This window comes from Zeugodacus cucurbitae, chromosome 5 (genome assembly GCF_028554725.1).
Source record: "Zeugodacus cucurbitae isolate PBARC_wt_2022May chromosome 5, idZeuCucr1.2, whole genome shotgun sequence".
NCBI classification, from domain to species: Eukaryota; Metazoa; Arthropoda; class Insecta; order Diptera; family Tephritidae; genus Zeugodacus; species Zeugodacus cucurbitae.
The window spans coordinates 28487915-28512601 of record NC_071670.1 but is presented as its reverse complement, the minus strand read 5'-3'; the positions used below and the strand labels follow the sequence as shown (position 1 = coordinate 28512601).

The following is a 24687-nucleotide window of genomic DNA, read 5'->3' as shown; positions in this document are numbered from 1 at the left end:
AGCCACTGTCTTCGAGGTGACTGTCTTAGAGCTCGTTGCAAACGCTGCTCTTTTCTCGAAACAATACGCTCCTTCCTTCCATTTTTGTTAATTGATGTGTTCATATTTTGGACCCAGGAGTGTAGGGGAATAAATGTCCACTTGCGCATAGCCCCCGATACGCAAGCAAGGCTATCTTATTACGGAGGGCGCCAGGTATCCGTAAGCTCCGTTCGAGACTGGGCTATTTAAGGGCCCCCAGCCAGGTTGATCCTCGGCATGGGTCGCATGACACCTTGATCCAGCCCTTTGTTGTACCCCCTACCATGATACGACTGCGTCACCGAATGCTGTGCTATTGAAGAGCAACAAACAACGGAGTCGCACCTTAGATAGATACCTCGCGACTGTGGTGGGGACAGACCGTTACCGGACAGTTCCCTCCACAGTTGCGACACTGTGGTAACTATTACCAGTCGGCACCCTCGCGGAGGGTTCAGCGGGGGATTTTTGCCGACCCTGCTAGCTGTAACTTGAGTAAGAATTAAGATATCTTAATGAAACTTGGCACACTTTTTTCTTGGCACCATAGGAAGGTTGCATTCGAAAATGAGCAAAATCGGACCAATGCCACGCCCACAAAATGGCGAAAACCGAAAACAAATAAAGTGTCATAACTAAGCCATAAATAAAGTTATAATAGTAAAATTTGGAATAAAGGATCGCACTATGAACGGGCATATTTGGATGTAATTTTTTTGGGGAAATAGGTTTTTTGTCCATATCTCGGAAACCAATAGATCTATATAAACCAAACTCTCTGCAGTCGTTTTTTTAGCCACTTCTTAATACAGTTCAAAAATGAAAGATATCGGATAATAACCACGCCCACCTCCCATACAAAAAGTTAGGTTGAAAATTACTAAAAGTGGGTTAACTCACTAACGAAAAACGTCAGAAACACTAAATTTCACATAAGAAATGGCAGATAGAAGCTGCACTCAGATTTTTTTACAAAATGGAAAATGGTCGTGGTCAAAAACATATCTCAGGAACTACTCGACCGATTTCAATGAAACTTGGTTTGTAATAGTTTCCTTACACCCCAATGATATGTGGTGAAAATAGGCCAAATCGCTTCTTAACCTCGCCTGCTTCCTATATACCAGAACTTTGAAGACGATCTGAATCGTTTACTTTACAATATATAAAGTTAGCACTAGTGAAGATATCGATGCAGAACTTTGCACAAATAATATGTTTATAGTGTGGCAGCCCCATTCTAAAAATCGGACTGAAATCGGACCATAGATTTTTAAGGCCCCATATATCGAACACGAGGACCTCGGTGCTTCTAACCTAATACCTAATATTATGGTTTCCAACTTTCAATGGACTTTATACAATATATATGACGAATATGTGGGTCAAATTGTGTATTATATAATATTAATAAAGTTAAATAAATAAATTGCGAGAGTATAAAATGTTCGGTTACACCCGAACTTAGCCCTTCCTTACTTGTTTTATTTTTATACTCTCGCAACAAAGTTGCTAATTCGCTGCAAAATATTTTCCTAGCATCCCAATGATATGTTATGAAAATATACCAAATCGGTTCACAGGCACGCATACTTCCCATATACCAGATTTATAGTGTAGCCGAAATCGGACCATAAGTTTTCAAGGCCCCATATATCGAGCATGAAGACCTCAGTGCTTCTAATCATTTTTTTTTTTAATATAGATAAGTCTCTCAGAGATAAAAAGGAATATTTTTCTCGGGCTATAACTTCCCCTAGCTCCCATTTACCTAATATGACGGTTTTCGCACTTTCAATGGACTTTATAACATAGTATGCCGAATATGTGGGTCAAATTGTGTGTTCTCTTAATAAAATAAAATAAATAAATTGTGAGAGTATAAAATGTTCGGTTACACCCTAACTTAGCCCTTACTTGCTTGTTTATTATATTGATATGCATTTCCCTGAAGTACGCTGAAGCCACAATAATGTAACGATACCCCAGCCTCCATATTCGCCAAACTTACCTGCGTGTGACCTGAAAGGGTCGTTTTACAAGCATACTAGAAATCGCTAAAAAAGCCAACGCCTATCCAAATAACGAGTTGGAAAAGTGTTTCCATAATGTCGAATGAGGTCTATTTTAAAGGCGACAACAATAATTTAGACGAATTAATAAATATTTTTTCAAAAAACGAAAAGTATCATTATTTTTTTAACACACCTTATGTATGTACATTGTGACACGTGACGTGACTTAATATCATTAATGACATACGGAAGTATCTTGCAAGGAATTGCATCACATTTCTAATAGTCACCATCAGGGAGAAATTAGATTCATACTAGCAAACTCTTATAATCTCGTAGACTAGGATAATATTTATTAAAGTACAAATAATTGACTACTTGGTAACAAAGCATATAATAAGAAGCATAACAGTATTTACTTAATTGTCACTAATAGGAAAGCGAACTAGCACGCTTGGATATTTTGGCCCATACGGGGGGTATTGTGAAGTAATTTACTCTGCATCATTAGAAATTAACGACACGCGCACGATGGAATTTTTTTGAACGTTTAATTCTAGAACAACAAATTATTTGAAACACAATATGAATTACAGTCTCAATAGCAAGTAATTGTCGCAATTAGAGGGATTTTTGGAGTTCAACATACTGTGTAATGATGTAATCGTTATTGTATTTGCATGCGGTTTAATAAAAGCAATCTTGTGTACATTTGCTACTGAGCATAGAACGCCTCTTCAACAAAAATATGAATACATTACTTTTGAATTCTGCCAGGCTATTTCTCAATTTTACTCAGATAACACACAAATTCAGTCATGTATTCGACATAAATCCATTAGAATAACGAAAATCATTATTATACAGTATATGTGGACTGGGGTAATTCCTAGACCGATTTCACTAATTTTCACCACTAAGCTACAGTATATCCAAGATTTTGCGATCACTTAAATTTGCTAAGATGTCTCACATATTACCAATATACATAGGTAATGGTATGAAAAATATAATTAATAGAATTTTAAAGATGATATAAGTTTATATTGGGAAGTGTTTTAAACTTTGGTCCTAGAAAAAAAGCTGTATATTTGTTTTAAGAAAACTTTCAATCAAATTTACAAAAAATTTTACAGTTACAGTTTTTGTTATTATTTTTCCATCAACCATACTGAATTTCTCTGTTTACTCTTTCTATGCGCTCACATAGATGATCCAGGCAACGAGGACGTATCTCACAAGTCCTTTTCGACTGCAACAGCGAAAACACAGAAAAACTTGTTTGGTTTGCGTGTGCAGTCGTGTGTAGATATGGCAGAGCAACCAATAGACTTGCAACAAAGGGCACAGCGGGAAATTCGAAATAATACAACCAGAGAATTGCACAGTTACAACAACAATGGCAATACGAGTGAGTCCTCATTATTTTCCTTACAGCCGCATCGGCTTCAGCGGCATCATCAAGCTCGTTTGACACTACGTGCCAATTTGCCGCAGCATAACAGTAAGCAAGGGCAACATTTTTGGAAACAAACACCGCTGCAAATACAACAACAATATTTGGTTAAAGATCGCCCGAAATTCGATTTCTCACCAAGCATACGAAATTCGGAATCCGCATTGAGAAGGTGAGCTTGACAATGAGACTTAGCATACATATTTATAACTCGAACTCGAACTAGTAGACAAATACGAAATATTCAAATATTCATATTGGCTTCATATTGGCTGTAAACCGACCGGAACTTTATTTAAGATGAGTGTGATACACGGGCATTGTATAAACCTACAATACATGTTAGGTTATACAATGTAAACGGGCATTCACACTCATCTAAAATAAAGATCTGATCAGTTTACAGAATGATTTAATTTCTAAGGTTCATCAAAATAGTTCGTGCTGCCGACTTTCAACCACATGCCGATTATAAGAAAAAACATTTAAGACTGAAGTAAACTATGTATTTTATATAAGAAATTATTTATGAAACTAAGTCTTTCCAAAGTATTCCATATTTATAGTATTAAATTTGTTATAATTTCTTATTCATTACAGGTCAAACGAAGCGAAAAATTTGGAAAGTAAAAAACGCGTCGTCAAAATGCTTTTCGTTTTGGTGCTGGAGTTCTTCATATGCTGGACGCCACTCTATGTGATCAACACTATTGTCATGTTTATTGGCCCAGCTATTTACGAGTACATAGACTACACATCTATCTGCTTTTTTCAATTACTCGCTTACTCCTCGAGCTGCTGCAACCCCATAACATATTGCTTCATGAATGCCGGTTTCCGGCGTGCATTTCTCGACACATTCAAAGGGATGCATATGAGCAGCGGCTCCAGCAGAAGGATGAGCGAAGCAGGCTTCAGCGGCTGGGTCAGGCGACGAAAGCGCGTAGCTAGTGGTAGTAACAGTGTTAGCTGCACGCAATTCAATTCGATTTCACTGACCAATAACACAATTATTGTGCCGAACAACAGCACAGCAATGCACAACTCACAAAACCCGCAAAGTAATTGAGATTTTCAATCCTACACACGGTTATGTGTGGTGCACCAGTATCAGTACATATATACATTTTTGAATGTGGGAATGCACTCCACCAAATCGGAATATCCACAGGTTCTAAATATCAACGAGTAATGAAGGGCTAAGTTCGGGTGCTGCCGACCAACATGTACTCTTATAATGTTTAAAAATCATAGGATTTCAAATGTTTACAGTTGTTTGCAAAACTTTATTATAAAAAATCTTGTGTAATACAAAGTTTATAATCAATTCTATTATTGATTTATTTTTTACTGATATATCCTCACTAACCGAAATGTACGATATGGACATAGGAAAGTCTGGAACGAGATGGGATTATGCCAGTGCTGGGCTTGTAGCAAATGTTGCCAAGAGGTCCTTGGTGTGCTATAGGTTCTCAAGATAAAGTTATTAAATAAAATAAAACTGTTAAAAATAAACTTTTCTAGATTTAATATGGGCAAATTTACTGCCCTTTTGTAGATATTTATAATTTCTCATACGTATTATGGTATTTTCGTTAATACTTTTGTCCTTAACTATATACAGCTTTATACATATTCAAAACTTTGATATGAATAGTGTAGTTATGTGACTGAGTTTGTGTGCCCTTCTGTATGTATTTGCAAAAATGTAATAACTGTCGTTGATTACTACTCTGCGCATACACATGTACTGTTATTTAAAATAAAAAAAATGTGTATGTGAAACGTTGAACTTCATGCCATAAACATGAAATTCTTTCAACTTTTACACTTGATTCAATCCCATCGAATATGCAGACGAGTACATTTCACAGTCTTTAGGGTGGACTCAAATAAAAACCAAAGGCTAAACTCTGCTGAAAATACGTAGAATAAAACTCTAAAAAAGTAAAATGTACACACATTTCTTGAATAGCACAGCCATTGACAACCAGTATTACATTTTTAGTCTAGTTGGGACTCTGGCCGCAGTGGAACCGTAGGAAATTTTAATTTTCTAGTCTCAGAAGAATATTAAAATAATTGGAATCTCCGCTTACTTCTTAGGGTTTACCACTGAATGGCTTGGTCGACTATATTTGTGGTGGGTTTAAGGAGCGTTCTTGACACATCAGTTACGTCTGATGTGGTTTTCTGAAAATTCATTTTATTTTTAAAACCTATTTTAGTCTCATTTAGTGTCTTATTATACAAAAAGAATTTGTTTCTTACTCTCTGATATAAATTGACGCGAGGACCACATTTTTTATAACTTATGATATATCGTGTTATTCAATAAAATCTGAAGTATTCATTCTTTTTTATTATTTATAGATTGACCAGAAATAAATATTCAGCTATTCTACTCAGATTTGTATTATAATGTGAATATACTATAATTTAATAAATGCATGTATGTGTTGTATAGAACATCAAAATTAGTTTTGAATTAAAATAACTTCTTTGATTCTTTACAATTATTATGCAATGCAAAGGTTGTGTAGCAAATATAAATTAAGGGCCACCCTCATGTAATGTACAAATATTTAAAAATAAATATTTAAAGAGTGAAATTTAATATACTACAATAAAATACAAACACAAGTAGTGCAAAACATATCGATTTCATTTAACAAATGGTACATGTCAATAAAAAAAGTCCATAATTGGCATCCTGTTTCTAATAAATTGTTCGTTTAAATTTAATAAAGTTAGCATTTTTCGCTACTTATTTATATAAATATATCTACTTTATTTATTTTCCAACAATTTTATTATATTTGTCTTTTCGCATTCTCTGCTGTTTTCGGAGTTTGTTCTTTTAAGGGGTTAAGCCACCCTGAACGCATGGAAATCGGATGGTTTTTAGGAATGTTTTTGACATAGCTGTTTGAGGTAGGACTTCTTGCTAATTTAATACATATGTATCTTAAGCTTTATAAATATTGAAGAATATTTGTTTGTAGTTAAAAATAGCAGATATATAAGCATTGGCGTAGATCAACTCCTCCGGTGCACTCCATGATGGTGTACATGATTGGGATTTAAATTTTTGTCTGAAACAAGTAAAAAAATATTTGTCTTAAAAATTAATAAATGTTGAACAGAGTGACGAAGCCGTTAAAAAAAATTACGCAAATTGTATAACTTCAAAAATTGACTTTATATTTTGGACTAAATATACCGCATATATATATGGATAAACATTTTTCAAATTCTTCAATCCGTTGCACAGTTGAAGTGACAAGTACAATTTTCGGTGCCGTGAAAAAGTTTAAATTACATTGTTAAACTGAATGCGAAACCTCATTTTTGTGCATTAAAGAAAAACACAGAGTCCTGACGCAAATTGAATATATTTTCACTTGTGCGGTTTGCGGAATCTGATAAAAAATAAAACAATATTACTTAAACGTTTCGTGAATCGGAAAATTATAAAATCAATTTATAAAAAAAAAGTTATTATTAATAGAGACAGCCGTGCTAAAGACGTGCGTAAGCAAATAATTATACAGAATAAAAAGTTGTATTTCTAATGATAAAAAAATTACATCACTCATGTGATACTCAATCCATCTTGATCGACTTTAAAGATCGAGGCTTTAATGTGTTAAATGCAATTAACAAACTTAAGCGGAAGACTAAAGAACCGCTAGATATGTTTTTAGTAGTATTCAGAGCTAACAAGAACATTAGAAAAGTTTATCAGATCAAAGTATTCTTAATACTGTTGTCAAGGTTGAGCCTATCAAAGCTTCTAAATTAATCCCTCAGTGCAAAAACTGTCAAACTTTTGGACATACAAAAAACTTCTCCGGTAAGATCGAGATGTGTGAAATGTTGAGGCAAACATCCTACAACTGAATGCACCAAAACCGAAAAAGATCTTGCCAAATGTTGCAAATGCGGCGCTTCTCATTCTGCAATCTACCGTGGTTGTGTCATTGCAAAAGAATTTCAAAATTATTTAAGTCCATAAATTAGCGGCTCAGCGCTCTTGAATACCATATACAATTTATTGATGAACAGTAACTCTTTGAAAATAATGCTATGGAACGCCAATAGTCTTTCCAAAAGTAAAAATTAATTGCAAGTTATTCTAAACAACAGAAATATTGACGTATGTTTGTTGTCAGAAACACATTTTACGAACCATTCATTTTTAAAATTAACAAGTAAGGAAAGGCTAAGTTCGGGTGCAACCGAACATTTTATACTCTCGCAATTTATTTAGAGATCTACCTATATTTTCGGTGAAAAATTAACCTTAGGCACTGAGTTCTTCATGTTTGATATCATGGCCCTTGAAAACTCATGGTTCGATTTTGACAATTTTTCCACAAGTGATATCACAGCTCAAATACAGTATTTGTGTAAAGTTTTATTTCGCTATCTTTATCGGTTCCTTATGTATACATTATAAAGTAAACGAATCAGAAGGATTCAAAATTGAGTTATATGGGAAGTAGGCGTAGTTGTGAACCGATTTCTTCCATATTCCACCAGTGTCATCAGGGTGTCAAGAAAATATTATACACCGAATTTCATTGAAATCTGTCGAGTAGTTCTTGAGATATGGTTTTTGACCCATTTTCAATTTTGTATAAAAAACTCAGTGCAACTTCCTTCTGCCATTTCTTATGTAAAATTTGGTGTTTCCGACGTTTCTGGTTAGTGAGTTAACGCACTTTTAGTCATTTTTATACTCTCGCAACCTGTTGCACAGAGTATCATAGTTTTGTTCACATAACGTTTGTTTGTGTCACCAAGAAATTTAAGAGTTAGATATGGAGTTATATATACATAAATAATCAGGATGACGAGTGGATTTGAAATCCGGATGTCTGTCCGTCCGTCTGTCCGTCTGTCCGTGCAAGCGATAACTTGAGTAAAAATTAAGATATCTTAATGAAACTTGGAACACATGTTCCTTGGAACCCTGAGGAGGTTGCTTTCGAAAATGGGCAAAATCGGTCCACTGCCACGCCCACAAAATGGTGGAAACCGAAAACCTATACAGTGTCATAACTAAGCCATAAATAAAGTTATGAAAATGAAATTTGGAACATAGGATCCCATTAGGGAGGGGCACATTCTGATGTAATTTTTTTGGAAAAGTGGGCGTGACCCCACCCCCAAATAAGTTTTTTGTATATAACTCGCAAACCAATAAAGCAATATAAACCAAACTTTCTGCAGTCGTTTCTTTTAGCCATTTCCTTATACAGTCCAAAAATGAAATAAATCGGATAATAACCACGCCCACATCCCATACAAAGGTTAGGTTGAAAATTACTAAAAGTGCGTTAACTCACTAACCAGAAACGTCGGAAACACCAAATTTTACATAAGAAATGGCAGAAGGAAGTTGCACTGAGATTTTTTTACAAAATGGAAAAAGGGCGTGGCGTCGCTCACTTATGGGTCAAAAACCATATCTCAAGAACTATTCGACCGATTTCAATGAAATTCGGTATATAACACTTTCTTGACACCCTGATGACACGGGTGGAATATGGGCGAAATCGGTTCACAACTACGTCTACTTCCCATATAACTCAATTTTGAATTCCATCTGAGTCGTTCACTTTATAATGTATTCATAAGGAATCAATGAAGCTAGCGGAATAAAACTTTACACAAATACTGTATTTGAGCTGTGTCATCACTTGTGGAAAAATTGTCAAAATCGGACGATGACTTTTCAAGGCCCCTGATATCGAACATGAAGAACTCAGTGCCTAAGGTTAATTTTTCACCGAAAATATACTTAGGTAAATCCCTCAGCTATTTTAATGTAATTCATTCCCTCTGAATTTTTTTCTTATAACAGTTTCTCTGTGTACCTGAAATGGTAAAAATCGGGTCATAACTTCCCCCAGATCCCATATACCTAATTATAAGTAATATTAAGTGAGCGTATAGTCTTCGATACATTGTATCTTGGTGGTGAAAACGAGTGAAATCGGTTTAGGAATTACCTCAGTCTCCATATACTATTTATGATGATTTTCGTTATTCTATTGAACTTTATACGAAGATGGCAGCAAACTAGGTCGGCTGCTCTCAAAACTGAGCATAATAGATGTACAGCGGAACTAAGAACAAAATTTATACAGTTTAAAAAATATTCCTTCAAAACGTATTTGTCCAAACTCACTGTTGATAAATCTACCGATTATTCGCTCTGGAAATCTGCAAGGAATATTAATAAACAAACAACATGTCGCACCAATAAAATTAATAGAAACTGAATGGGCCAAAACGAATGCACAAAAAGCTGCAGTATTTGCAAATCATTTGAGAAACACATTTACACCTAACGATGGAAATGAGCTAAACTGTGAAAATAGTTGGTTGGGTCCACTCCTCAGCATTTCTCCAGTTACTAGTAAAGAAATTAAAAGTCTTGTCAGGAACTAAAGGCTCCAAAAAGCTCCTGGGTTTGCTTTAATAACCGAAAAAATATTACGCAACCTACCAACGAATTGTATAAAAAAATTGTAAACATTGCAAACTGTGCATTATACTTAATAGAGTCCATCGCTTTGGTAAGTATCTGAAGTTATTATGATACCTAAGCCGGGTAAACCACTACATGATGTGAAAGTCTTGTAGCATGTTCTCATAAAGAGGCTCAAATCAATAATAGATTGAAAACACCTTATACCAGTACATAAGTTCGGCTTTCGTGATCACCATTCAACAATTGACCCGAATCGTTAATTGCATTGAAAATGCTTTGGATAAAAAGAACGTTTGTTCGGTGGCCTTCTTAGACATGGCTCAGGCCTTTGATAGAGTTTGGCATTCGGGTCTACTGCTGAAATTGAAATGCATGTTACCCTAACAATATCAATATTGCGAAATAATTGCTTCCTACCTAAAATATAGATACTTTCGCATAAAACACGTGGATGCATACTCAAACCTGCAACCGATAGCAGCGAGCGGGTGTTCCCCAGGGAAGCGTGTTGGGGCCAATGCTTTACTTGCTTTTTACATGTGATATCTCCACTCACTCAAGTTATGTGACAGCGACCTTTGCGGATGACACAGCCCTGTTAACAGCAGGAGAGTCAACCTCAGTATTTACCCTTCGAGTGCAAACAGCAGTCAATGCAATTACTAAATGTGCTTCCAAGTGGCGCATTAAATGAAACGATTCCAAATCAATGCACGTAGACTTTACTTAAAAAAAAAAACATCATACCATCCCATTTATATAAATGGTACGCCTATACCACATCACAATAATGCTAACTACCTAGGAATCTGGAAAGAGCATGTCAAGAAAAAAAGGGGTGAGCTTGATGAAAAATTTGCTAATTTTACCAGCTAGTCGGTAAGAGATTCACGCTATCAAACGAAAACAAGCTGTTTATATATAATCAAGTACTAAAGCCAAGCAGCCAGCTTGTAAACGAAGAGGCATCCAGACTCGATGAAATCCTACGTTACACTGTGGAACATCTATTTAAGTAAATTCTTTGAATAGTTTTTGAGTTATCGTGTACACCGTCTCATAAAATGTAGTTTTGAGAAAAACGCAAAGGAAGAAAAAAATTTACTCTCGGCACGCTGCCACCGCACCGATTTCTAATATAAATCATAACTTTCGTAATTATTGAGACATTGTTTTCGAAGACATCTAAAAATGCTCGTTAGAACAAGACTTTGAAATTAAGCAAACAAATTTTTTGAAAATTTCAGGGTGCCGTAATTCCTTAAGAGACAAGGAATTGCAGTTTAAATTCCTATTGCGCCTTAATATATTTTTAGAATAAATGAATGAATACATATATTACATCGGTTAAAAAGGGTATGGTTTTACTTTTATAGCGAAATCCAATCGATCCAGTAACGCACATTAATATGTATTATTATTGCTATGTTAACCCTACTATAAATTACAAAAGTACTGGCTAAATCCTTGCCGGGGGATTGTTGTTTCAAGATTTTCACGAAGTTTCATAGAAGAACAAAAATCCTTCTCCCATAAAATCTTAAAAGGTTTGTACTCTACGTAAAGCTGGTCCACGAACTCACCTTTTCCACCAAGTTTTGCTGAAAGCTCTCGAGAAGTTTATGAGAAATTTACATAAACTCAATAAAAGGGAGAGCTCGGACTATTACAACTGCTATTGCCATGATCTAAGCAAGCATCGGGAGACGAACAGTAATGGTTTAGTCAGACTTTTTATATTTTGGAGAATCACAAATTTTCCTTATTACAACGAAAATGAACTCCGAAATCTTCCCAGAGTTATTAGAAGATGTGTTGATGACATATTATCCTGAGAGATAGAGTTCATTTTCCAGCAAGATAATGCATCCATACATGCTGATAACGTTTCATAAGAGAAACAATACAACAGTGTTCACAAACACAAAAATGCTACTCGTCAATCTTGGGATGAGATTGCGTCAGTAACTTCAAAAATGTTTTACAAGGGTTTAATTATGTGTTATTTTAATAAAATTTATTAGAAACAAGTGCTTAATAATAAACCTTCTAGACCCAATATAGTGATGGTCAGGTAGATATTCATTGGTATGCATTTCTTGCTGAATTCAAGTACCAAATTGCAGCGACGATCAAACATGTTTACTTAAATCAATTTCCACGACAGCTGGTTTTACGTTTTCCGAATTGAGTTGCCAGTCAGTGCTTGCGGAGGAGAAAAAACCCAACTCGATTACGTTCCCAACGGTGAAAGCGAACATGAGAAGTTCGGTAATCTTAGTTCACAATTTTACAGTAGAATCTTTTGAAAACTTCAAGATCTGTTTTATCGTTTGAAGTTGTTATTTATACCAAAACCTTTGAGTTAATGTAATGCGTAGAAAAAGCACTTGTTTGCAAACAAGGTTCAAATTGTCATTGAATGCATTATTTATCATATCCAGTATTAAATACAAGTTTTATTTTTCATCCATATCTAATAATGTTATCTTTATTCACGTCCATTTATTTAATATATTTGCAACCATTATTAACTTATAATTAAAATATGTATGTGTAGATTTCAAAATTTCGATATTCATTTATAATTTACACATGATTTACATTCTAATCCATTTTATTTAACTATTTATGTATATATGCATAGATTACAAGTTGCTTTCTGTTTTCGGCTAAATTTTTCATACAAAGTGTGATTCACAATTGCTGTTGTTGTTAACGCATTGTCGATATATACGTTTATTCCATAATAACTATAACATACAAATATACTCGTACATAAGGCGTGTGTGGTGTTTTATATACTATACAATGTTGTTTTTGAAAATATTGTTTGCTAACACTAGGTGACGAATTGCTTTTATAGAAATTTGTTTATTTCTGTAGTGATAATACGAGTGTATTAGATTTTAGATGATTCTTTATTCAAATCATACCAACAATTATTTGGCAAATGTAATTTTAGAATTATTTATGTTTTCTCCAATAAAATACAATTTTCGTGGGAAATGCCAACCAATATTAAATGTGTTTACATATTTACCATTACGCTACATGGAATTCTACGTTTAGACATAAAACCACACACATTTACAAATGCAATAGTTAACCATTTGACGGCAAAATGTTATTGATATGACTTCTTGTTGGATACACATACATAAGTATACGGCAACTATCGACATTTCTTCTAATTTACGTAATTTATTTTTATTGCTGTATGATATATATTAAGAATATTGCAATAATAAATATATATAATGTGCATTACTAAAGATATCTGCCTGCAATTCTGTACGGGAAACGGGTGCTGAGACTCAACACGTCATTTTAAAAATTTCAAAATTTCAAATTGCAATAATAGAAGCGCCGTTAATTTATAAATAATAGATCGTTGTAAAATTTTACTAAAAAAATTTACTATAATCTTCAATGGAAATAAAAAATATATCAGACGGGAAGTGCCTTTACAGCTATATTTCTAATACAATATAATTTTTCTAAAAAATATATAATTGAACCCTTCGAACGTTTGTAAAACGTGTACCGAGTTAAATTATTTAAATAATACACATTTTATAAACTTGATTCCAATAAATTTAATAAAACCGCTATAAAGCCAACATTATTTTTCGCCAAAGTTTTGAAAAAAGGCGCTTATCAAGTATGTGGAAACATTTGTATTACAATCGGCAATTGAATGAATCATTCAAATAAAAAACCTGTTTTTTAATCTTTAAAAATAACACAAATATAAACATTTTTTTTTGCATTTAGTTTTGACAAGGGCAAATACTTCTATATAGCAATGGGGGAAAACATGAGTCACACGCTCTGTTATAATTGCACTGGAAAAATTGGCCCTAAGTTGTTATCACTGTTTGTTTATCGCTTTTTTTATTCTTAAAAAGTAATTGTTTTAAAAATTATATTTAAAATCCGGATATATCTGGTTTACATTAAAAACTGTGCATAACCCCAGCTAGAGAAGTGGCATTAAAGATTTGATACTAAGAAGCAAGCAAGTTGCTCTGTTTGTTTATCGCTTAAAAAGTAATTGTTTTAAAAATTATATATTAAATCCGAATACATCTGGTTTACTTTAAAAACTGTGCTTATGCACAGCTAGATAAGTGTCATTAAAGAGTTGATACATTTATTTTTAAAGTATATTCACAAAAAAGGAAATAAAGAACAATTGTTTAAAAGTACGTAAAGTTAAAATACATAAACAAAAATTACAAATCTACGAACGAAAATTAAAATAAATTTATTTATACAATTTAGCTATGGAACGCTTAAAAAAATTTATAGTTTATAAAATTTTTGAATAAAACAGACAGTACGGAACTATTTATATTTAGGGTATAAATCATATTAGTAACGAAAAACAAACACTCACACATATATTAAATTAATGCAATAAACACGACAAGAAATAACGTTGATTGGGACGCTCGTATATTCACCTTACCATATACATGTATGCAAGTGAATATATACTCTGCAAAAACTTCCTATCTGTGTAAGCAGAAGTTGTTTTTTCAAATATATATTTTTTTACTACTTGTTTGTTTTAATTTCGGGTTATATTCGGAGTGTCCTTGCACTTAAGTTGAAACTAATTTGAAAGGTAGCGAATAGTAATAGGTGAGTTACAGTACAATAACTTCACTATAGAACCAATAGATTTTCATTTGCATAATGTTATTAATAAAATTACAGTTATAAAGAATTAATTCAATCAACAAAATGTCTAAATTGTTCAATACATGCAGCAGCATTGAAATATATGTTTTGACATTTCCATATGCCAGGAAAAGAGTGGGAAATTTATAATTACATTACATATGAATCGTTGCCGCTGTGTAACGCGCCTCTCCACGTCGCCATCCCCACTGACTTGGACGGTACTGAAAAGTTAATAAGAAATAGTTATTTAGTATAAGAGAGAATACATGTAAATGATTGAAAGTGAGAATGACCCGATGGGAAATGGTTTACAAAAATAAACATTAAAAATTATATACATATTACAGTTGCACTTCCCTAACTCGAATCCCCATAATCCACACAAAAATTTCGAGTTAGACTTCGAGTTATGGATGTTCAACTGTAGTTTACTTTCGTGAGCTTTGTATGAGTTGAAAATCTTATTAAACACTACAATTAAGTATGTATTTGAACTTAAATAAAGTCCGAACTAAATATGATAATAATATATTTTATTTTACAAATTAAGAAGACATGTTTGAAAGATTTTTCAACCAATATACTGCCACTACTGTCATCTCAGCAGCATTTTTCAGAATATTAAGCACTCTTACTGACGGTTAATATGCCCCAGACGAATTCTTTGCTTCAGTATTCACAATATACCAGGTTAGCAAGTTTGAAACTCTCCAAACTTTCCACGAGATTGAGACATAAGTAGAACTCAGTCTCCAAGAAAAAATTTCCACTTGGTCTTTCCTAGCCAGCGTAGCCGCTGTCTTTTTATTATCTGAACTATGTCAATGTCGTCGTATAAATCGTACAGTTCATCGTTCCATCGTCTGCGGTATTCGCCGTTGCCAATGTTCAGAGGAGCATAAATCTTGCGCAAAACCTTTATTTCGAAATCCGCAAGAGTCATCTCATCGGATGTTGTCATCGTCCACGCTTCAGCGCCATACATCAGGACGGGAATAATAACCGACTTGTAAGGTTTGATTTTGGTTCGTCGAGAGAGGACTTTACTTTTCAATTGTCTACTCAGTCCAAAGTAGCACATGCTGGCAAGAGTGATTCTGCGTTGGATTTTGAGGCTGACATTGTTGGTGTTGTTGATTCTGGTTCCCAAGTAGACACTATCTACAACTTGAAAGTTATGACTGTCAACAGTGACGTGGGAGCCAAGACGCGAGTGCGCTGCCTGTTTGTTTGATGACAGGAGATATTTCGTCTTGTCCTCATTCACCACCAGACCCATACGCTTCGCGTATAGAATAGGTAAAGAAAATGTAGGAAGGTATTTTAACCTTAGAACTAGTATATCAGTTCAGCGAATAAAAAGCCAGCGACTACGCTGGCTAGGTCATGTTGTCCGAACGGACGAAAACACTCCAGCTCTAAAAGTGTTCGATGCAGTACTTGCTGGAGGAAGCCGAGGAAGGGGAAGGCCTCCACTCCGTTGGAGGGACCAGGTGGAGAGCGATCTGGTTACACTTGGGATCTCCAACTGACGTCGAACTGCGATTCGGCTATTACCGGCTAAACGGTTTCAACGTCAATCACATACATACTAGTATATCAATAATTAATTTTTACTTTGGTACGTCATCGTATATAAAATATTTATGAATAGAAAGTCTAAAACTGTTTGCTTGGAATGTATGGAAATAATAACTACTATAATTTGCAGGAATTTAATATCAAAACGAAAAAAGGTAAACAAAACAGTTGCATATCGAAAAGACTACTCATATAACTAATCACTTTAATGAGTCAACAAGAAATAAATAAAAAATACTATAAAGTGGTGAATGATGCATGAAGAACTTGTGCAATTTTCTTGTACAAACCTGATGCAAGTGCTTTGACTGCATGTAAATATAAAATAATTAAATAAGTCAATAAATAAGTTTACTCTTAAATAAAAGATATGAATAAATTCCTTTGCTATATATAATTTAGCCAAATAAATAAAAAAACAGTTATTTTTTATCGTATTGAAAAGAAGAAATCTTAAAAAGTTTTTTTTATAGATATCGTAAGAACCTCGAGTACTACGTACCTGTATAAGCAGTTGACCGCTTTTAGTGTGTGGGTTTCTGTACGCATAAAACACCCATAACATGACAGTTAGCACTAGACAGATGGGCACTAAGAAACCGAGAGCCAGCCCCATACTTTTCGACTCGGCGTGTGTTGCCAAAGCTTCTTTTGTTACTTTCGCCGCCTGGTTGTCATCATGTACTGGAGAAACCGTTGCGTTATTCGTCTCACTTATATGCGTGCTACTTTCATGTGCGGTGTTGTTGTTAACACTTTCAGTGGGCAAATTAGTTGGTGTAGTGTTCGTGCTGGCATTTGTGCTGCTGCTGCCAGGTGCATTGTTACCTTTCTGTCCAAGTGCAGGGCACGCAGATATATCAACGATTTGCGTACGATCACATCCTTTTTAATACAAAACAAAAAAGTTGAAGTAAATAAATTAACAATTAAGCTACGCACATTTAAGAAGTCTTACCCTTTTGTTGCCAATCTTGCTTCCTACGATCTGTGCCGGTTGAGCATCTATTTAAAGTTGGACACCATGCGCACTAAAATACATGAAAATTGTTGTTGAAAAAGTAAGTTACATTGAATTTTGCACAAAACGCTTACATCAAATGAAGTCTTATGATTTATGCATGCCTCACAGTCTTTGTAATCAAGACAAGTGGGTAGCGCTTGCAAGTAAATGACGGTTGCATTCGATATACCGTTATTAGAGAAATTGATGCGATGATATTCATAAATAGTCTTCCTGCGTGTGTCTAAATGCAAAAGAAATACATACAAATTATAATTTTGAAACAAAGTTAAAAAAATGGTTTACTCACAGAAAACGGTCTTGTCAATTATGTACGCATCAGATAGACCCACTTTAACGGGATGCTTATCATCTTGAATGGCATTGATATCGATTGGTACGTTATAGTAAATGAAAACAATATCGCCATTATCATGTAGAGTTACGCTAAAAGTGAACTTTCCCACGTCTTTTTTGTCTTGCAATGAAACTTTCTCCCAAATTACAGTAAAAGCGGTGCCTTAATAACGAAAAAAAAGTAAAATAAATCAAGATGTATGACTTGAAATTGTGTAATTGTTTTCGTACCGTTATCATTAGTTCGTACAAACGATTCATTTGACAAACTTGTATCGAAGTTAGCCATCAACGGTGCAATATACTGCGTTGCCGCTAGCCAAGAGTGCACATAATCGCCAGTGTAGAGAAAACCACCAGTAGCCACCGTAATATTTCGCACAGGATGACCGTAGAACGGGAAATCGAATTTCAATTCAACAGTCTAGTATTATGAAAAATAGATAGTATTTTAATTTGTTGGACTTATTATTATGAACTTATGTATATGTTAAAGCAACAACGAAATTAAGAGTTGAACTTAATTCAATGGAGGCTAAACGCTAAACCTAACTAACTGATCAGTTTATATTTACCATAGCACGTCGGTGGGATTGCGATAGCATGGAATTGTGTGTAGAGTTCTTCACTGATTCCCAAACTCGATCCGCCTCTGCCTGGTCGACGTATATGGAGCTGTTATAGTAGATGTGATAGTCCTAACAAAAAATATATTTAAATTAATCAACTAAAGTTGTTGTTTTAGTTTTTCAAGCAGACCACTTACATTGGTAACATTGACCGAATAATTCGTTTTTTCGATTTCACTGAGTGTTTCATTATCAGGCACATCTACGTTATCTATAAGTTTTTCTTCTGCCGTTTCAGTCGACTGATCAATGACTTTAGTTTCCTGCGTTAACGTGGTAGTTTTAGTTAGCGTTGGTGAGCCGGCCGCTGCACCTACCGACAATTGGATGGGAACGGAAATTGTAGGCTTTGGCTGCGACAACTGTACGCCTACTACATCCTTTCTTTGACCAGTACCATTTACACCCAAAAGTGGTCTATCGGCTGCATTATATGGCACCACAATCGATGATATATTCGATGTGGCAGCTGTTTCAGTGGTCTTTTTAGCATCACCGGCAGTCGCGTTCACATTCTGTGACACACTGTCATACTGATTTTTAGAATAATTTGTCGGTGCCTGGCGCTTTTCACGCAATCTCACCAAAGATATATGCGCGTCATTATGCGAACTTGACTCCGGAGAAACACTATACAGCTCAGCTGGAAAACAAAGAACGAAGTGATGTTTATCTCAATTATTCACATACCACTTTAAATTGTAAACAGTTATTTGATAATTATAAGCGCTCATCCGTTTACAGACTTATGTTAATATTTCATAAAAGCCTAGATATAAATGTATACGCAAGTCAGCAAAAATAGAGTTTCAAAGAAAAGAAAAGCATGATCTGTGCTTATTATGCTTTTTGAAAATAAAAAAAAATTGATTTTATGCACATTAAGCACATTTTTGGTAAATTAAATGGAACTGTAACTACCATAACATGAATTCTGCATACTAAATGCACTAATTGCAGTCATCTTGATTCTCACCTTTCGAAGATAATAGTATAGCGGTTTAAATAATATATAAATTAGTGCCAATAGATCAAGTAAAGGGTTTTAAATACAGTTTGGACCTCTAAAACATATACGGTGTGAGTATTTAGCTTTGTAATATAAATAAAAGAAAATACGTCTAACATACATTTTGTTTCTACAATTGAAATGGCTTCTTGGTGCGCAACATATATATTTAGACTAGTGGCCAGGTAATTAGAAACAATTTTTTAACGTTAAGTTTTATTTACTTGTGCAAAATATATATTTATTAAGCATCTCGTTTCTAATAATGGAGCAAGCAGTGTATGTACATGCAATTGTCAATGTACTCGGTGGTTAATGTGTAATCAGTTCCATAATATGTAAAACATAGAAAATCGATTTCGCGCGTTTGCGTTTAGATATTTATAGGCAACTATTTCTAAAGTAACACACACTATATGCAAAAGACACAAAACGCCTATTTAAACGTCACACTTTTTATTTAAAAGCGTGTAGCGTTTTAAACACAAAAACAAGAAACATAAGTAAGATTGTACTTATTACCGATCTCAATTAAAAATTGGCATCGTATTACATACATACATATACATATATGTACATACATATATGGGACCTTTAGCCGCAAATGGAGTAAAGCTTGGTTACAAACAAATTATCCTGTAGCTTAGAAGGGAAGGGCCTAATTAGCGCAACACATTGTCATTACGATTCTCAAATAATATTTGAGAAGTTAAGACCAGGCCTTCACTTCTTTCTGAATCAGTTTCCAAATAACTTCAAATAATTTGAATTCTTTTGTTATAGCGACTACATATAATGTTTCTCAATTCTTTCAATCTTGCAACTTTTAAGCAGTTTATAAGTTCTCTAGCAGAACTGAATATTTTTAAACCATATGGGCGACCATTTTCCGAGTTATTCGTCAGCCTTTAACCCATTTGTTGAGAAACTGTTTTAACTAATTAAGTTAATTTAAAAAATTAAAACTTTTCACTGTGGGCAATGGCGATGCCATATTTTTTTGCATACAATTCAAAATAAATCAGTTAAATTAATAAGAACAGAAAAATGTATAGGATATACATATGTGTTGAATTAAATACAATCATAAAATTTAAAGTTTTATTGAAATAAAGGGTTTTAACAAAAATTCAATTATGCCGTTTATTTATAATAGATAATTAATCAATAATGGAATTAAAAAAAAAAGTGATTGTTACGTATATAACGGTAAATTCATAAAAGAAACGTAAAATTACGCGAGACAAAAGTTAGTGAATGAATGGCTATTTTATTATGCTTCTCATCAGCTCTATAATCTGCCACAATCACCAAACATGAACCCAATTGAGCATTTTTAGGACCTATTGCCACGGAAAATGTATGATGCGTCTTCAACTAGCAACCAATCCTTGAAAGAAGCTTTGAAAAAGGATAGGTCTGATATTGCATCTTAAGAAATAGAAAATATTAAAATTTAAATTGTATGGGTGTATTTAAACTTTTGTCTTTGACTGTATGTATGTATATATGCATATAAAACTGTATGCAAAACACCCTTTTAATTATTGCGTTTTAATGTTTACCAATCTACAGTCAAATATATTACACATCGTTATGAAATCAACTTCATAACCCTTGAAAGAAGCTTTGAAAAAGGATAGGTCTGATATTGCATCTTAAGAAATAGAAAATATTAAAATTTAAATTGTATGGGTGTATTTAAACTTTTGTCTTTGACTGTATGTATGTATATATGCATATAAAACTGTATGCAAAACACCCTTTTAATTATTGCGTTTTAATGTTTACCAATCTACAGTCAAATATATTACACATCGTTATGAAATCAACTTCATAACCCTACATTACTTTAGAATTAGTATGAATCATGGACCCAATTCGTCAGACGAATGCATTTCAAACAAATGAATGCATATATCGCAGAATGATAAAATTTTTAGTTGCTCCCTTGTATTTTTAAGCGTATTAGCTATATAACCCTAGTAAGTAATATAACATAGAATTTGTTTTAAGCAAATCAAATATAAAAGAGAGAGAATGAACAAAATGAAAAATAATGCTGCGTTTAAACGAATGTCTGTCACAGTATATTTAGAGCATATTTATGATTGACACAATTTTTGCTGAAAGCCAATCATAATTGAATAATATATTGGGGTTGGAGGCAAAACAGATCGTGCGGTCTTTAACAAGGGGCAACATTCGGATGTCAAAGTCAAATTAATATAGAAAAGACCACCTTAATCTCATTGAAAAATCAAGCGTCGTAGATTTTGGACACCCCTTACGTACACAAAATAGCAGAAAACGTAAGGTCGATTAACCACAGAAAAAGTAACCTGCCTTAATTGAAACAATTGATTTCAGTTATCGAACGGCTGTATGTGTAGATATATGTACATATGTAGTCAATATTTTATTTTAAGGAAATACAGACTCGATGTACAGTTTAATGTTATGTATGTTTGAATATAATTACAAAATAATTAAAAATATGAAAACAGTTAAAAATTCGCGCAACATGAATATCGGATTTTATTGACAAATTAATAGAAGTGTTTTAAAAACCAAAACTTTTTCAGTTTTCAGTACATTGAGTTATTGCCTTGGTTTTTTATAACTGGTGGTAAGTTGAATATATAAACTAATAAAATATGCAAAAAAAAAAATTGAATTTCTTATTTCTTTGTTTTAAGAGAAGCTAGGTGAAGCTTTGGTTATGCCCCGCACCGTATACGGGGATATACATATTTGTGAAACAAAGCGATAAATTTGTATTAAAAAGTGTAGAGAAAACAACTCACAATCACTCACGAACTAGTGTAGATGACAATTGTGAGTCTTAATCTTTGCTTTGAGACGAGTACTATGAAGAATGAATAAACACTTTTAGTTTTGCATATATCGCTTGGGTTTATTTATTTTCCTAGCATTAGCATTCTGCCATACTGATAAGAAACAGTTCGCGAGAAATATTAAAGAAAGTCGTTCAGAATATTCCTGGAATATTAATTATATGGTAATGGTACTTAGATTGAAGTTGATCTTCAGATAACATTTATTTGTGGCGTAATAGAAATACATACATATACTTATGTATGTAGAAAGATATCCAACTAACACATAGTGTTATCGCCATAGACAAGTATTTCGATATATACATATAATAAAATATTAGCGATATTGAATTAATGGCAATATCATTAACGACAGACTGAACGACTTGTTGTGTTCAAAGCAGAATTGTGTATTTACATATATAGAGAAATTGGAAATTATATGTATGTATATACATATGTATGAATATTCAACTAGTAAACTAAAATCACAGGGTGACAAAGATGACAATTACATAAAGATTTTATCAAACCCCAAAGAGAATTGGTAGTAGTAATTTCTTCAAAAACTGTTGCGCGTCGCTTTGAAGAAAAAAAAAATGTTTTTGGAAGGTTGTCCCGTTTAGTTCCAATATTAACAAAAAGACAGCGGAACAATCGAATTGCTTTTGCTTCAGCGCATATCAATTGGACTGGTGCAGAAAATGCAAAAAACTAGTGATGGAAAATTTTGAGTTCGACGTCCGAAGAATGCTGAAAAAATTCCCCTATACGACCAAAACTTTCAGATAATACTTAAATTATATTAAGTTATTTTTGCTTTTGAAATGTTTAACATATAAAAAATAATTATTTCCTCTTAAGAACTATTGTAATTTTTTTTTTTTTGCAAATGCATAGTTGTGAATAAAATTTGGGTCTTCTTTTATTGTCAGTAACTGTATGTATATCATTTTTTAAACATCGGATTTAAATCTTTTCAATTCGAACACTACAACTCATATACCCCAGGAAGAATTCTTTTGCACGTTCAAAATACTGCACTGGACCTTCAAGCAAGTTTAGAGACCGAAAATAAGGAGATGTAAAACACTCATGTCATGGAGGATTTGACGCATACATATCTAATGGGAAATCTGGAAAGTCTAAAATTATTCCCGTATATTTGGCATAAAGTCCACCAGAATAACGAAAAGAAGTTCTACTAAGACAAAAGACACACAAAAAATTTGGCACAGCAGTCGTTTCAAAATAATAGGGTAAGGTCTTAGGAAAGCTGACACAGACTCCAGACCTCATCCCATTATATAATTTATGGTGCGACTTCGAGTTATAGAATTTTTCATTAAAATATACAATTTTTCAAAAAGCTGTAAAATATTGATGTTTATACAGTTTTATTTATTTACGAAATTTGAGAAACATTTGGCTGTGATTTGATTTTATAATTTCTTTTCTAAAGTGTACGCGCTACTATTATTTCGACCGTAACTGTTTGTATATACCCATAAAGGCACTGCAGAAAACATAAATGTAAACTGATTAACAAAGAAAAGAATATTGTTAATAAGAGACGCAAAGCAATCAGCAACGTCACCTGTTTTTATAAACGGTAATGTATAATTAACAATTCAAATTTAGTTAATGAATACTTGCAAAATGGAATATGACTAAAACTCTTTACAAAATACATGTACAAATGTAAATGAAGGTCCTGTTAGTGTTTATTAATACTCAGTGTGATTAATTAAGAGATTGATTTTAATATCGCAACCAAAACACGAGAATAATTACACATATGTACATTTAATGATCATAAAAATTATGACGTATCAAATTAATAGTGTGAGAACAGCACTATATCATACACTATTTGATTATTTATAATAATATTCGATGTTACTGCAAATTACCGAATTATGTTCACATATTTACAAAGAACAAAAAACCTTACATATATTAAGAAGTCATTATTTAATTGCTTGTTTTGATATCTCCAGTATATTGTTTTATTGAAATATATTTTTTATACCATAATCAAGCTGCAACCACAAGTAAACCACAAGTAAACCACAACAACCAAGCTTTAAAATGATTATTCTTTTTTTCATTTTTATTGTCATTTTGCGTTTAATACCATCTTATTATTAATTGCTTTCATCATTTCCTTATTCACCTATTTTTACACCAACACAACCCAATATTTTCACTTTTAATTAATTGTTCGAATCATATTGCGGTTAAAAATTACTGGAGTAATAGTAACTAGTAAATGAGGACTTACTTCCATCAAATTTATTGGCTGTACCCGAATTAAATAATGAAATTAGGAAAAATAGTGCTCCAACACGGAATAAAATATTATTTTTCGTCATGTCTATTTGCTTGATTAATTCCAACTGAGGTGAAATTGCAATGATTTGGCAAGTGCTGTTCGTTTACGTCTACACTCTTGCCAGATGGTGATCACCTTAACGAAATTTTTTAAATCGAGTTTTTGATAAATTATTGCTAAATTGTTCCAATATAATTTGAATTTTTTATAATATATTTATTTGTGTTTTAGCGCATATTGG

The 24687-nt window shown here is 33.3% G+C and overlaps 2 protein-coding genes across 3 annotated transcripts; one reads left to right on the top strand and one right to left on the bottom strand.

The window, feature by feature from the left end:
• The first annotated feature begins 2785 nt into the window (after nucleotides 1-2785).
• Nucleotides 2786-5228, top strand: LOC105215416 (uncharacterized). Its single transcript, XM_054231484.1, has 2 exons — nucleotides 2786-3664; nucleotides 4093-5228. The coding sequence occupies exons 1-2, from the start codon at nucleotides 3348-3350 to the stop codon at nucleotides 4559-4561; spliced, it is 786 nt and encodes a 261-aa protein (XP_054087459.1). The 5' UTR covers nucleotides 2786-3347; the 3' UTR covers nucleotides 4562-5228.
• A 7475-nt stretch (nucleotides 5229-12703) lies between these two features.
• On the bottom strand, nucleotides 12704-24557 carry Plxdc2_0 (plexin domain-containing protein 2). Of its 2 annotated transcripts, XM_011189236.3 has the most exons (10): nucleotides 24396-24557; nucleotides 18400-18905; nucleotides 18209-18331; nucleotides 17865-18057; nucleotides 17587-17796; nucleotides 17369-17520; nucleotides 17232-17304; nucleotides 16776-17158; nucleotides 16564-16581; nucleotides 12704-14913 (listed from the first exon to the last, which is right to left on the bottom strand). In XM_011189236.3, the coding sequence occupies exons 1-10, from the start codon at nucleotides 24484-24486 to the stop codon at nucleotides 14845-14847; spliced, it is 1818 nt and encodes a 605-aa protein (XP_011187538.1). In that variant the 5' UTR covers nucleotides 24487-24557; the 3' UTR covers nucleotides 12704-14844. The 2 variants fall into 2 exon arrangements, with proteins under 2 accessions (XP_011187538.1, XP_011187539.1); XM_011189237.3 differs by lacking the exon at nucleotides 16564-16581.
• Nucleotides 24558-24687: the final 130 nt, after the last annotated feature.